At 40.7% G+C, this 15,683-nt stretch overlaps 1 protein-coding gene across 1 annotated transcript; it reads right to left on the reverse strand.

Annotated features, from left to right (window-relative positions):
* Positions 1 to 230: 230 nt before the first annotated feature.
* LOC118400924 (midkine-A-like) lies at positions 231 to 15,460 on the reverse strand. Its single transcript, XM_035797947.2, has 5 exons — positions 15,256 to 15,460; positions 2,110 to 2,198; positions 1,788 to 1,955; positions 1,363 to 1,527; positions 231 to 1,053 (listed from the first exon to the last, which is right to left on the reverse strand). Exons 1-5 carry the CDS (start codon positions 15,258 to 15,260, stop codon positions 1,037 to 1,039), a joined length of 444 nt encoding a protein of 147 aa, XP_035653840.1. The 5' UTR covers positions 15,261 to 15,460; the 3' UTR covers positions 231 to 1,036.
* Positions 15,461 to 15,683: the final 223 nt, after the last annotated feature.

A 15,683-nucleotide genomic window follows, 5' to 3' on the forward strand; every position in this document is an offset into this window, starting at 1 on the left:
AACCGGTGTCTGTATGTAGCCTCGCTACTTTTATAGCCTGTCTTTTTACTGTTGTTTTATTTCTTTACTTACTTATTGTTCACCTAACACCTTTTTTGCACTATTGGTTAAAGCCTGTAAGTAAACAGTTCACTGTAAGGTCTATTCGCCGCACGTGACGAATAAACGTTGATTTGATTTGAGAAAAACAATTACTTAATATGAAAAGTATTCAGACAAAACACAACTCATTTTTGTTATACAAACAACAGTACAGTATTTTATTATTTTATACAAACCTTGTGTTGCAATTCCAGTCATTTCTATAGTTCAAAAATACATTTTGCAGAGGAGTTCCATTGTTCCATACAGTTCTAATATTTGTTTCCAGGATATAGACAGTACACATATCCACATACAATAACAATAACGATTCCTCTAAAATCTTCTAAAATATGTATTTTTGAGCTTCTTGAAACATGGTCAACGACACTCATGATCATTGAAGAAATATTATAATTTTGTTCATAGTGTTGTTTGTTTATGTTTAATTTTGTAACTATAGCTTTATTACAACTATCAATAGAAGTTGAGTTCTTTACATTTTCTGTTAAAAAAAAAAAAACACAAGATGGCCTAAAACTATGAAGACTGACTTATATGTCAAGTTTCCTACTGAAAAGAATGTAAAGATTTTTTTTAACCATTAAAACAAATAAAAACACATAACAAGATTGTTTTCGTGAAAAGACATGAACATGAGAGTATAGACAGAGATTGTTGGGTTGTTGTTGTTTTGAGAAGGACAAAGCGCTTAGCGGCAGAGACAGATGCTACATCCCAAATGATACCCTATCCCTTATATATTGCACTACTTTTGACCAGGGCCCTCTGGTCTAAAGTAGTGCACTATATAACGGATAGGGTGTCATTTTGGACACAGACAGAGACACTGGCTGAGTGTTTGGCAAAGGAGGGTGACAACTGTGCTGCTGAAGTAAGCCAGAAGTCACACCTGCTGTGTCTCAGTCAGTTCTCAAGCTTCACTCTTTAGTTGTCACTCTGTCCTCTTCCCTAGAAAAATAAGAAGAAAAAAGTCAGTTGTTTGGATTCAATTGGGCTATTCTCAGTCAAACGGCGAAGTGCATTTTGACAGGGTGGCTATGAAATTCCTTTCAGCATATGAATTGCTTTAATTTCTGCAGTGTTGAGTTTGTGTTTTCATGTTGTTTTGGAGAACCTGATTTTCCAGTTTAGTGACAAATGCATACCTGCTAAGGAGTATGCCATCAGTATTCAACATCCCCTTAACAAACAGAATTTCAACCAGTTTTGCCCGCTGGGTTTGTCCTATGGTGGTCTAGTAAATGAGATCCGACCTACCTTTTCCTCCCTTCCCCTTGGGCTTAGAGGAGCATGGCTTGGTCACCGTGATGGTGGCCTCGCAGTCTAACTTGAACAGGTCTTTCTTCAGGGTTCCTGACCGGCTTTTGGTGCCGGTGGTCGTGTCACACTCACCCCAATTGGTGAACCTGTACTTGCAGTCAGCTAGAAAGAAATACCATCTATTTTATCATATAAAACATCCATAAAAACATGTTGATCTAATTCCGTTATGATTAGAGACCAGAGTTTTTCCTGACCACAATGAGACCTGACCAGTGACCATGAAAAACTATGGGCCCTAGTTACTAATGATGATGGTACAGAATGCAGATACATGTAGTATATTTACATATATGTGAATATATGTATGTACTGTATGTGTCTGTCAGGACCACATCAATCTCCAACATTTGCCCTCGTACCACCAAAGGCCTTCTTCCAGTTGCAGGGGATATTGCACTTGTGTTTGGTGGTGTGCTCACTGCAGGTGGCCTCACGGAACCCATCTCCACAGTCACCAGCATTGGGCACACATTTGCCAAAGCGCTTCTCAGCACATTCTGCTTTGCCCCCCTCTTTGGCTTTCTGACCTGTTGCACCAAAAATAAAACAAATAAATAATTGAATTGATTTTGCCTGACATTTGCAGTTAACACAACATAACATGAGCTCCTTCAAAGGGATACATTTTCTTTTTTAAATCTGACATACTGTACACATTAATGTAGTTTGATCACATCTCACCTTTTTTGTCACCATGTTTGTGTGCTGCTTCTGCTGTGACCATCAAGGCCACAAGCAGCACAAGTGTCATTGAGAACACACCTTGCATTCTGTGGAGAGAAAATGTAATATCATTATCAACATATTATTGGAAAGTTTACTAGCCGCTGGGCTGAAAGAGATGATCAAAACACATTATGGTTCCATGTACGTCTTATATCTTTATGTTTTTGGGAGTTGTAACTTGTGAGTGACCATGGTTGAGTTCCTGCCCGACTACAGTCATGGCCAAAAGTTTTGAGAATGACACAAATATTAATTTCCACAAGGTTTGCTATTTCAGTGCCTTTAGATATTATTGTCAGATGTTACTATGGAATACTGAAGTATAATTACAAGCATTTCATAAGTGTCAAAGGCTTTTATTGACAATTACATGAAGTTGATGCGAAGAGTCAAAATTTGCAGTGTTGACCCTATTTTTCAAGACCTCTGCAATCCGCCCTGGCATGCTGTCAATTAATTTCGGGGCCATATCCTGACTTATGGCAGCCCATTCTTGCATAATCACTGCTTGGAGTTTGTCAGACTTTGTTGGTTTTTGTTTGTCCACCCGCCTCTTGAGGATTGACCACACGTTCTGAATAGGATTAAGGTCTGGGGAGTTTCCTGGCCATGGACCCCAAATATTGATGTTTTGTTCCCCGAGCCACTTAGTTATCACTTTTTCCTTATGACAAGGTGGTCTATCATGCTGGAAAAGGCATTGTTCGTCACCAAACTGTTCCTGGATGGTTGGGAGAAGTTGCTCTCGAAGGATGTTGGTAATATTCCTTATTCATGGCTGTGTTCTTAGGAAAAATTGTGAGTGAGCCCACTCCCTTGGCTGTGAAGCAACCCCACACATGAATGGTATCAGGATTCTTTACTGTTTACACAGGACTGATGGTAGTGCTCATCTTGTCTTCTCTGGACAAGCTTTTGTCCGGATGCCCCAAACAATCGGAAAGGGGATTCATCAGCGAAAATGACTTTACCCCAGTCTTCAGCAGTCCAATCCCTGTACCTTTTGCAGAATATCAGTCTGTCCCTGATGTTTTTCCTGGAGAGAAGTGTCTTCTTTGCTGCCCTTCTTGACACCAGGCCATCCTCCAAAAGTCTTCGCCCCACTGTGCGTGCAGATGCACTCACACCTGCCTGCTGCCATTCCTGAGCAAGCTCTGTGCTGGTGGTGCCCCAATCCCGCAGCTGAATCAACTTTAGGAGAGGGTCCTGGCGCTTGCTGGACTTTCTTTGGCGCCCTGAAGCCTTCTTCACAACAATTGAACCGCTCTCCTTGAATTTCTGGATGATCCGATATATGGTTGATGTAGGTGCAATCTTACTGGCAGCAATATCCTTGCCTGTGAAACGCTTTTTGTGCAAAGCAATGATGACGGCACATGTTTCCTTACAGGTAATCATGGTTGACAGAGGAAGAACAATGATTCCAAGCACCACCCTCCTTTTGAAGCTTACAGTCTGTTATTCAAACTCAATCAGCATGACAGAGTGATGTCCAGCCTTGTCCTCGTCAACACTCACACCTGTGTTAACGAGAGAATCACTGACATGATGTCAGCTGGTACTTTTGTGGCAGGGCTGAAATGCAGGGGAAATATTTTTGGTGGATTCAGTTCATTTGCATGGCAAAGAGGGACTTTGCAGTTAATTGCAATTCATATGATCACTCTTCATAACATTCTGGAGTATATGCAAATTGCTTTCATACAAACTGAGGCAGCAGACTTTGTGAAAATTAATATTTGTGTCATTCTCAATTTTTGGCCACGACTGTATAGATGCATTATTTCACCTTGATTTAACCAGGTAGGCCAGTTGAGAACAAGTTCTCATTTACAACTGCGACCTTGCCAAGATAAAGCAAAGCAGTGCAACAAAAACAACAACACAGAGTTAGACATAAACAAATGTACAGTTAATAACACAAAATAAAATTAAAATAGAAATGTAGAAGAGTAGAAAGGTTTAGCATTAATACTGGAGTGATAGATGTGCAGATGATGATGTGCACGATGTGCATGATCCTACCTCATTTGCACACACTGTATATAGACTGTTTCTACTGTATTATTGACTGTATGTTTGCTTATTCCATGTGTAACTTTTTGTTGTTCTTTTTGTCGCACTGCTTTGCATTATCTTGGCAAGGTCGCAGTTGTAAATGAGAACTTGTTCAACTGGCCTACCTGGTTAAATCAAGGTGAAATAAAAAATAAAAAATAAAAACTGCACGTAGAGATATTGGGGTGCAAACGAGTAAGAGGGTAAGTAATAATATGGGGATGAGGTAGTTGGGTGGGCTATTTACAGATTGACTGTGTACAGGTACAGTGATCAATAAGCTGCTCAGACAGCTGATGCTTTAAGTTAGAGAAGGAGAAAAAAAAAAGACTCCAGCTTCAGAGATTTTTGCAATTCGTTCCAGTCATTGGCAGCAGAGAACTGGAAGGAAAGGCGGCCAAAGGGTGTGTTGGCTTTGGGGGTGACCAGCGCAATATACCTGCTGGTGCACGAGCTACGGGTGGGTGTTGCCAGTGAGCTGAGATAAGGCGGGGCTTTACCTAGCAAAGACTTATAGATGACCTGGAGCCAGTAGGTTTTGCGACAGATATGTAGTAAGGACCAGCCAACGAGAGCATACAGGTCGCAGTGGTGGGTAGTATATGGGGCTTTGGTGATAAAACGGATGGCATTGTGATAGACTACATCCAGTTCACTGAGTAGAGTGTTGGAGGCTATTTTGTAAATGACATCGCCGAAATCAAGGATCGGTAGGATAGTCCATTTTAAGAGGGTATGTTTGGAGGCGTGAGTGAAGGAGACTTTGTTGCGAAATAGGAAGCCGATTCCAGATTTAATTTTGGATTGGAGATGCTTAATGTGAGTCTGGAAGGAGAGTTTACAGTCTACAGTATTTGTAGTTGTCCACATATTCCAGGTCAGAACCGTCCAGGGTAGTGATGCTGGTCAGGCGGAAGGGTGCTGGCAGCAATCGGTTGAAGAGCATGTACTTAGTTTTACTAGCATTTAAAAGCAGTTGGAGGCCACGGAAGGAGTGTTGTATGGCATTGATGCTCGTTTGTAGGTTTGTTAGCACAATGTCCAAAGAAGGGCCAGATGTATACAGAATGGTGTCGTCTGCGTAGAGTTGGATCACAGAATAACCAGCAGCAAGAGCGACATTGTTGATATATACAGAGAAAAGAGTTGGCCCGAGAATTGAACCCTGTGGCACCCCCAGGGAGACTGCCAGAGAACCGGACAACAGGCCATCTGATTTGACACACTGAACTCTATCTGAGAAGTATTTGGTGAACGAGGCAAGGCAGTCATTTGAGAAGCCAAGGCTATTGAGTCTGCTGATAATAATGCAATGATTGACAGAGTTGAAGGCCTTGGCCAGGTCAATGAAGACGGCTGCACATTACTGTCAGTTATCGATGGCGGTTATGATATCGTGCAGGACCTTGAGCGTGGCTTAGGTGCACCCATGACCAGCTTGGAAACCAGACTGCATAGTGGAGAAGGTACGGTTTGGATTCGAAATGGTCGGTGATCTGTTTATTAACTTGGCTTTTGAAGATTTTAGAAAGGCAGGCCAGGATCTATAGGTCTATAACAGTTTGGGTCTATAGTGTCTCCCCCTTTGAAGGGGGGGATGACCATGGAAGCTTTCCAATTTAAGGGGAAGTCAGATGGTCTAGATTGTCTAGCCCAGCTGATTTGTAGGGGTCCAGATTTTGCAGCTATTTCAGAACATCAGCTGTCTGGTTTGGGTGAAAGAGAAGCGGGGGGGGCAAGTTGCTGCACGGGATGCTGAGATGTTGGCCGGGGTAGGGGTAGCCAGGCGGAAAGCATGGCCAGCCGTGGGAGAATGCCTGTTGAAATGATCGATTGTCGTAGATTTATCGGTGGTGACATTGTTTCCTATCCTCAGTGCAGTGGGCAGCTGGGAGGAGGTGCTCTTATTCTTCATAGGCTTTACAGTGTCCCAGAACTTTTTGGAATTAGTGCTACAGGAAGAAAATGTATGTTTGAAAAAGCTAGCTAAAAGCTTTCCTAACTGAGTACATTTGTTCCTGACTTCCCTGAAAAGTTGCATATCGCGGGGGCTATTCGATGCTAATGCATAACGCCACAGGATGTTTTTGTGCTGGTCAAGGGCAGTCAAGTCTGGGGTGAAGTCTGTTCTTAGTTCTACATTTTTTGAATGGGACATGCTTATTTAAGCACTTTTGAAGAGCAGGATGAGGTAAATATCCTTCCAGGATACCCGGGCCAGGTCGATTAGAAAGGCCTGCTAACTGTAGTGTTTTAGGGAGTGTTTGACAGTGATGAGGGGTGGTCGTTTGACCGCAGACCCATTACACACAGGCAATGAGGCAGTGATTACTGAGATCCTGGTTGAAGACAGCAGAGGGGTATTTCGAGGGAAGGTTGGTCAGGATGATATCTAAGGGGGTGCTCATGGTTATGAATTTAGGGTTGTAACTGGTAGGTTCCTTGATGATTTGTGTGATATTGAGGGCATCTAGCTTAGATTGTGTTAAGAATGTCCCAGTTTAGGTCACCTAACACTACGAACTCTGAAGATAGATTGGGGGTGATCAATTCACATATGGTGTCCAGGGCACAACTGGGGACCGAAGGGGTCTATAACAAGCGGCAACGGTGAGAGACTTGTTTCTGGAAAGGTGGATTTTTAATAGTAGAAGCTCGAATTGTTTGGGCACAGACCTGGATAGTATGACAGAACTCTGCAGGCTATCTCTGCAGTAGATTGCAACTCCGCCCCCTTTGGCAGTTCTATCTTGTTGGGAAATGTTATAGTTAGGGATGGAAATTTCAGGATTTTTGGTGGCCTTCCTAAGCCAGGATTCAGACACGGCTAGGACAACCGGGTTGGCGGAGTGTGCTAAAGTAGTGAATAAAACAAAGTTAGGGAGAAGGCTTCTAATGATTACATGCATGAAATCAATGCTTTTACGGTTACAGAAGCAAATGAGAGCTCCTGGGGAATTGGAATGATGCTGAGGGCTGCAGAGCCTGGGTTATCCTCTACATTTACCAGAGGAACAAAGAAGGCGTTGCATTGCATCAACCAATGGTTGCGTGCCACCTCATCGACTGTTGAGTTGGGCATCAAATTACCAATGCCGCGTTCATGTGCTAGTCAGTATTAGGAAACTTTCTAACTTTGTACCTATGTTTGTCCATCACATACAACCACCAACTGTTTGTTCATCGCTCTTGATCTAAGATGGCAACTCAGCGCAAATGCGCATGTGCCAATTGAATCTCAACAAGTACACAGTCAGTACTTGTATTTGATTAACGTTTATTGACAGAAAACACAGAAAGACACATAACTACAGAGGGCAAACATGGGTACAAGGTTAGCATTTAATAAAAAACTTTTTTTTAAAGTATTGATCTTGGGTGAACCAATGTAGTCAGACCTGAATTCCAAAAAGCCTGGTCTCTGCTCCACCCTTTTGGTGGAGTTCAACAGAAACTTCCTTCACCATGTAGTGGAGTTTAGTCAGCTACCGTGCCTTCAGAAAGTATTCATACCCCTTTACCCCTTAATTCCACATTTTGTTGTGTTACAGCCTGAATTAAAAGCATAATGACAAAGTGAAAACATGTTTTTAGATGTTTTTGCAAATATATTGAAAATGAAATACAGAACTCTCATTTAAGTATTCACACCTCCATACATGTTAGAATCACCTTGGGAAGTGATTACAGCTGTCAGTATTTCTGGGTAAGTCTCTAAGAGCTTTGCACACCTGGACTGTGCAATATTTGCACATTATTCTTTTAAAAATTATTCAAGTTCTGTCACGTTGGTTGTTGATCATTGCTAGACAGCCATTTTTAAGTCTTGCCATAGATTTTCAAATCGATTCAAGTCAAAACTGTAACTAGGCCATTTTGCTTGTGCTTAGCTCTATACCATTTATTTTTATCCCCCCCAAAAAACTCCCTAGTCCTTGCCGATGACAATCATACCCATTACATAATGCAGCCACCACCGTGCTTGAAAATATGAAGAGTGATACTCAGTGATGTGTTGTGTATTCAGGACATAAAGTTAATTTATTTGCCATTTTTTTTGCAGTTAGTGCCTTATAAACAGGATGCATGATTTGGAATATTTTTTATTTTGTACAGGCTTCCTTCTTTTCATTCTGTCGTTTAGGTTAGTATTGTGGAGTAACTACAATGTTGTTGAGCCATCCTCAGTTTTTTCCTATCACAGCCATAAAACTCGGTAACTGTTTTAAAGTCACTATTGGCCTCATGGTGAAATCCCTGAGCGGTTCCCTTCCTCTCTAGCAACTGAGTTAGGAAGGCCACCTAAATCTTTGTAGAGACTAGGTGTCTTGCTACACCATCCTAAGTGTAATTACTAACTTCACCATGCTCAAAGGGATAATCAATGTCTCCTTTTTTATTTTGACCTATCTACCAATAGGTGACCTTCTTCGCAAGCCATTGGAAAACCTACCTGGTCTTTGTGGTTGAATCGGTGTTTAAAATTCACTGCGCGACTGAGGGACCATACACATAATTGTATGTGTTGGGTACAGAGATGAGGTAGTCATTCAAAATATGTTAAACACTATTATTCCACACAGAGTGAGTCCATGCAACTTATGTGACTTGTTAAGCAAATGTATACTCCTGAACTTATTTAAGCATGCCATAAAGGGGTGGAATACTTATTGACTCAAAACATTTCAGCTTTTCAATTTTAGTTCATTTGTATAAAAAAAATAAAAAATAAAAACATACACTAAACAAAAAATATAAATGCAACATGTAAAGTGTTGGTCCCATGTTTCATGAGCTGAAATAAAATATCCCAGAAATGTTCCATACGCACAAAAAGCTTTTTTCTCTCAAATTTTGTGCACAAATTTGTTTACATCCCTGTTAGTGAGCATTTTGCCAAGATAATCTATTCACCTAACAAGTGTTGCATATCAAGAAGCTGATTAAACAGCATGACCATTACACAAGTACACCTTGTGCTGGGGACAATAAAAGGCCACACAACAGAATGCCACAAGTTTGAGGGAGCGTACAATTGATACGCTGACTGCAGGAATGTCCACCAGAGCTGTTGCCAGAGAACTTTATATTAATTTCTTTACCATAAACCGCTCCCAACGCCATTTTAGAGAACTAGGCAGTGCGTCCAACCGGCCTCACAACAGCAGACTAAGTGTAACCACGCCAGCCCAGGACCTCCACATCTGGCTTCACCTGAGAAATCGTCTGTACCTGTCAGATGGCAGACAGCGTCTACGGCATTCGTGTGGATGAACTGTTTGCTGATGTCAACGTTGTGAACAGAGTGTCCCATGGTGGCAGTGAAGTTATGGTATGGGTAGACATAAGCCACAGACAATGAACACAATTGCAATTTATCAATGGCAATTTGAATGCACAAGAGATATCGTGACGAAATCCTGAAGTCCATTCTCGTGCTATTCATCCATCGCCATCACTTCATGTTTCAGCATGATAATGCACAGCCCCATGTTGCAAGGATCTGTATACAAGCTGAAATGTCCCAGTTTTTCCAAGTCCTGCATATTCACCAGGCATGTCACCCATTGAGCATGTTTGGGATGCTCTGTGTCGATGTGTACAACAGCGTGTTCCATTTCCCGCCAATATCCAGCAACTTCGCAGAGTCATTGAAGAGGAGTGGGACAACATTCCACAGGCCACAATCGAAAGCCTGATCAACTCTATTTGAAGGAGATGTGTCGCACTGCATGAGGAAAATGGTGGTTGCAAATGCTGGACTGGTTTTATGATCCATACCCTTGCTTTTTTTAAAGAAATCTGTGAACAACAGATGCATCTGTATTCCCAGTCATGTGAAATCCATAGACTAGGGCCTAATTCATTTATTTAAATTGAATGATTTCCTTATATGAACTGTAACTCAGTAAAATCTTTGTCATTGTTGCATGTTGCATTTATATTTCTGTTCAGTGTAATTTCACTTTGACATTATGGGTTATTGTGTGTAGGCCAGGGACACAGTCTCAATTTCGTCTAAATTCAGGCTGTAATATGGAATGTGGAAAAAGTCAAGGGTGTGAATAATTTCTGAAGGCACTATATGTGTTACTATGAGTTACTGCACCTCAATGCAGTACACTGTACTTATTATAACATACTTTGTTTGTTCTGTTTTCAGTCAGTTTATTGATGACTTTAATTTGAAGTTACTCTGCAGTTAACTGTCCTTCATCTTAGTTGGTGGATCATTTTAGCCTATGAACATAGCCTACTAATATCTGTATTTTTGTTTCCATGATTACATGGAAAACCACGCAAATACACGGCCATTCAAAAGTTTGGGGTCACTTAGAAATGTCCTTGTTTTTGAAAGAAAAGCAAATGTTTTGTCCATTAAAATAACATCAAATTCATCAGAAGTACAGTGTAGACATTGTTCATGTTGTAAATGACTATTGTAGCTGGGAACGGCTGATTTTTTATGGAATATCTACACTTGAAGTCAGAAGTTTACATACACCTTAGCCAAATACATTTAAACTCAGTTTTTCACAATTCCTGACATTTAATCCTAGTAAAAATTCCCTGTCTTAAGTCAGTTAGGATCACCACTTTATTTTAAGAATGTGAAATGCCAGAATAATGATAAAGATAATTATTTATTTCAGCTTATATTTATTTCATCACATTCCGAGTGGGTCAGATGTTTACATACACTCAATTAGTATTTGGTAGCATTGCCTTTAAAAATTAAAAAAATAATTAATTAAATTTTAATTAATTAAAATTAATTTGGGTCAAACGTTTTGGGTAGCCTTCCACAATCTTCCCACAATAAGTTGGGTGAATTTTGGTCCATTCCTCCTCACAGAGCTGGTGTAACTGAGTCAGGTTTGTAGGACTCCTTGCTCGCACTCGCTTTCTCAGTTCTGTCCATACATTTTCTATAGGATTGAGGTCAGGGCTTCGTGATGGCCACTCGAATACCTTGACTTTATCGTCCTTCAGTCATTTTGCCACAACTTTGGAAGAGTGCTTGCGGTCATTGTCAATTTGGAAGACCCATTTGCGACCAAGCTTTAACTTCCTGACTGATGTCTTGAGATTTTGCTTCAATATATCTATATAATTTTCCTCCCTCGTGATGCCATTTATTTTTGTGACGTGTACCAGCCTCCTGCAGCAAAGCACCCCCACAACATGATGCTGCCACCCTCAGGCTTCACGGTTGGGATGGTGTTCTTCGGGCTTGCAAGCCTCCCCCTTTTTCCTCCAAACATAACGATAGTCATTATGGCCAAACAGTTCGATTTTTGTTTCATCAGACCAGAGGACATTTCTCCAAAAAGTACGATCTTTGTCCCCATGGCAAGTTGCAAACCGTAGTCTGGCTTTTTTTTATGATGGTTCATCTCTAGGAGACAGAACGCATCTGCTTCCTGAGCGGTATGACGGCTGCATGGTCCCATGGTGTTGATACTTGCGTACTATTGTTTGTACAGATGAATGTGGTACCTTCATGCGTTTGGAAATTGCTCCCAAGGATAAACCGGACTTGTGGAGGTCTACAAAAGACAATTCTGAGGTCTTGGCTGATTTATTTAGATTTTCCCATGATGTCAAGCAAAGAGGCACTGAATTTAAAGGTAGGCCTTAAAATACATCCACAGGTACACCTCCAATTGACTCAAATTATGTCAATTAGCCTATCAGAAGCTTCTAATGCCATGACATAATTTTCTGAAATTTTCCAAGCTGTTTAACGTCACAGTCAACTTAGTGTATGTAAACTTCTGACCCACTGGAATTGTGACACAATGAATTTTAAGTGAAATAATCTGTCTGTAAACAATTGTTGGAAAAATGAAATTGGTCATACACAAAGTAGATGTCCTAACCGACTTGCCAAAACTATAGTTTGTTAACAATAAATTTGTGGAGTGGTTGAAAAACGAGTTTTAATGACTCCAACCTAAGCGTATGTAAACGTCCGACTTCAGCTGAACACAGAGGCCCATTATCAGCAACCATCACTCCTGTGTTTCAATGGCATGTTGTGTTAGCTAATCCAAGTTTATAATTTTAAAAGGCTAATTGATCATTGGAAAACCGTTTTGCAATTATGTTAGCACAGCTGAAACCTGTTGTTCTGATTAAAGAAGCAATAAAACTGGCCTTCTTTAGACTAGTTGAGTATCTGGAGCATCAGTATATGTGGGTTCGATTACAGGCTCTAAATGGCCAGAAACAAATTACTTTCTTCTGAAACTGGTTAGTCTAATCTTGTTCTGAGAAATGAAGGCTATTCCATGTTAGAAATTGCCAAGAAACTGAAGATCTTGTACAACGCGGTGTCCTACTCCCTTCATAGAACAGAGCAAACTGGCTCTAACCAGAATAAAAAGAGGAGTGGGAGGCCCCGGTGCACAACTGAGCGAGAGGACAAGTATATTAGAGTGTCTAGTTTCAGAAACAGGCGCCTCACAAGTCCTCAACTGGTAGCTTCCTTAAATAGTATCCACAAAAAAAACTACTCAACGTCAAGAGTGAAGAGGCGACTCCTGGATGCTGGCATTCTAGGCAGAGTTCCTCTGTCCAGTGTCTGTGTTCTTTTGCCAATCTTAATATTTTATTTTTATTGGCCAGTCAGAGATATTACTTTTTCTTTGCAACTCTGCCTAGAAGGCCATCATCCCGTAGTCGCCTCTTTACTCTTGACGTTATGCTGATGCTCCAGATATTAAACTAGTCTAAAGAAGGCCTGTGTTATTGCTTCTTTAATCAGAATAACAGTTTTCAGCTGTGCTAACATGATTGCAAAAGGGTTTTCTAAGGATCAATTAGCCTTTTAAAACTATAAACTTGGATTAGCTAACACAACGTGCCATTGGAACACAGGAGTGATGGTTGCTGATTATGGGCCTCTATACGTCTATGAAGATATTCCAGCTACAGCTACAATAGTAATTTACAACATTAACAATGTCTACACTGTATGTCTGATCAATTTTATGTTATTTTAATGGACCAAACATTTTATTTTCTTTCAAAAACAAGGACATTTCTAAGTGACCCCAAACTTTTGAACGGTAGTGTACACCACTTACAGACATTTTCCTATTGACAGTTATGCATGATGAAAGTAGGCTAATGGATTCTAACAGTGCTCTTATCCGATCATAATATTTTGCCTAGATAACCTTTGTCTCACTGAATCAACTGAACGCCTTCAATCCTGCTGCTGTTACTTGATGAGTGCTCAATCAACAAGTACAGCAGTATATCCCTTTAATATGTGGGCCACAGGCATCCCCTTTGAATACATTAAATGTGTCAATAACCCATACATCTCTCCCTGTTTCTCTCCCCCATTACTGGGCTGGGAAATTACAGAGTCTTCTTTGAGAGTTCAGTTTCAAGAGAAAGGCCTCCATTAAATGAGTCCGTTCTTTCACACGTCAGCCGGCCCGAGCAAATCCCGCTCGTCTCCCGGCCCCAAATGTGGAGGGCTTCTCCGGGCTTTTGTGTGAACAGAACAGGCTCTCAGCAGGCTCCCTCTCCCTCTCTGTGCTCCAGCCATGCGGAGGGAGAGGCCAAGCGCTTGCTGAAAGGCCTTTAGAGTCCCCTCAAAGGAATACTGATTCATTGGACCAAAACAAAGGGCCTTCTTGCCTGTTTTCATTTCTCTCAAAAGCCCTAACACAGATCCCATGCCACATCTTAGGAGCAAGGCCTCTCCACTGTCCAGCTGAATGTAAACCTATTTGCATAAGAAGACAATGAAGTCTTAAGATGAAGAAAATAAGCGTGATGCTCCCTTTGGTAGATGCGAGGGCAGTACATTTTGAGAACTTCCTCATGAACCGGAGAGTTCACTCTCCCAAAAGGCGAACTTCTTGAAAGTCGTTTAAAGACGATCTTGAACGCAGATCCGTCGTGGATCTCTAGAACAAAATGATCATATCAACCAAACACTGTTTCAACAATGTGAATCAAGGTTTTTACTAAGACATGACCTTGTTATATCCATGGAACCAACATGCGTAGACATACTGAACAAATAGACAACGTGAGCTGAGGAGGTCACAACTATTCACAGCTACTTCACAACAACTGTCTCACAACTACATACAAGACAAACAAAGCCTTAGCTAAAGATTTTGGAAAATAAAATCTTTAAAAGTTGTTGTCAAGATAGGGAGCAACAAAAGAGTGATGCATTCCATTCCTCCAATCACTCTTCCTCAGTTCAACCTTAGCTATAAAGCTTGAATATAGTCTCATATAGGAATACCTTACCATGCCATGCCTTATAACCTAAAACTAGACAAAAGTGTGTGGAAAATCTCTGGCAGGATTGACATCCTGCAAGTGCACAATAAAGCCCCAGGCAAACAATGAGCTAGCCATGGTAGCTTCCTACAGGGTCGGATGAATCCCAACATTTTGATGGTTTTGACAGGAGAACAAACACATTTAGAAACCACACTGTCTGATGAGATTGTCCCATAATGAATAGAAACCACCTTTTTCTACCATTAAAACTCAATGAATTAGATCACTTGCACTATCAAAAGCTGAATTTACTTTCCCATATTTGAATTGAACAATTATATCTGATTGAATAATTACATCCGATTCTGGTTTAGGTGGTAATAGGTGTAAGCTAAACAAGTAACACCCTAGGATACGCTTTCTAACACCTAGTAGAGTTGGGCTAAATTATAACACAGGGATGCTCTTGTGGGAATGTGAAAACAAAGTTTTAAAAAATCTCCCTCCCATTGTAAGAAGTCTTAAAACGGTATATTCAAAATGTACCTTAAGAGTTTGAGAATATAGAGTAAAAACCCAGTCTGTAGCGATATGGTATTTGATTGTTCGTAAAACAAATTGGAAATGCCTACCAATGCATGCACTTGTTCTGAACATCGACAGCAAATCAGTGAACAAAAAAACAATGTAAATAACATATGGATATGGTCTATGATTGTTAATAATGAATGCCTTAAACTGACCAAAAAAAATGCGGTATTAGAAAACAGTGCGTCAACTTACTTCATTCTCACAAACAGGCAACTTCACAGTCAAATCACTATACCGGTTGTGTAGTCGTTTGCTTTCCGCACCCAGAGTACAGCTTGCGTTTACCGTGTCCTCCTACTTTTTCTTCGAAACTAGTTTGAGCTGGTCGCATATGAACAATGTTTAAATCTACCACTCGGTGACATCACTTATCCATGCGGCATCACTTTAATCCATATAATGGGAGGCAAAAACATGCCCATCTAATTTGCATTATATACAGTGGTCATGATTTCTGAGACCTGCCTGCTTCATGAATTATTATTCATTCAAACGTGTTTTACAGTAAGTTTATCACGTACACCTATTTTGTGACATCCCTTTTAATTATTGTTAAATACACCTGTTGTCATCAAGTAACACGGTAGACTCGCAAATATACTAATATTGCATTAAATACA

This window comes from Oncorhynchus keta, chromosome 22, assembly GCF_023373465.1.
Source record: "Oncorhynchus keta strain PuntledgeMale-10-30-2019 chromosome 22, Oket_V2, whole genome shotgun sequence".
NCBI classification, from domain to species: Eukaryota; Metazoa; Chordata; class Actinopteri; order Salmoniformes; family Salmonidae; genus Oncorhynchus; species Oncorhynchus keta.

What these genes read in the sequence shown, in the direction of transcription:
- LOC118400924 (XM_035797947.2), bottom strand. An exon ending in CAAACATGGTGACAAAAAAG is followed by an intron (nt 1,956 to 2,109) that starts GTGAGATGTGAT and finishes TTGGTGCAACAG; the next exon opens with GTCAGAAAGCCAAAGAGGGG. An exon ending in CTGGAAGAAGGCCTTTGGTG is followed by an intron (nt 1,528 to 1,787) that starts GTACGAGGGCAA and finishes ATTTCTTTCTAG; the next exon opens with CTGACTGCAAGTACAGGTTC.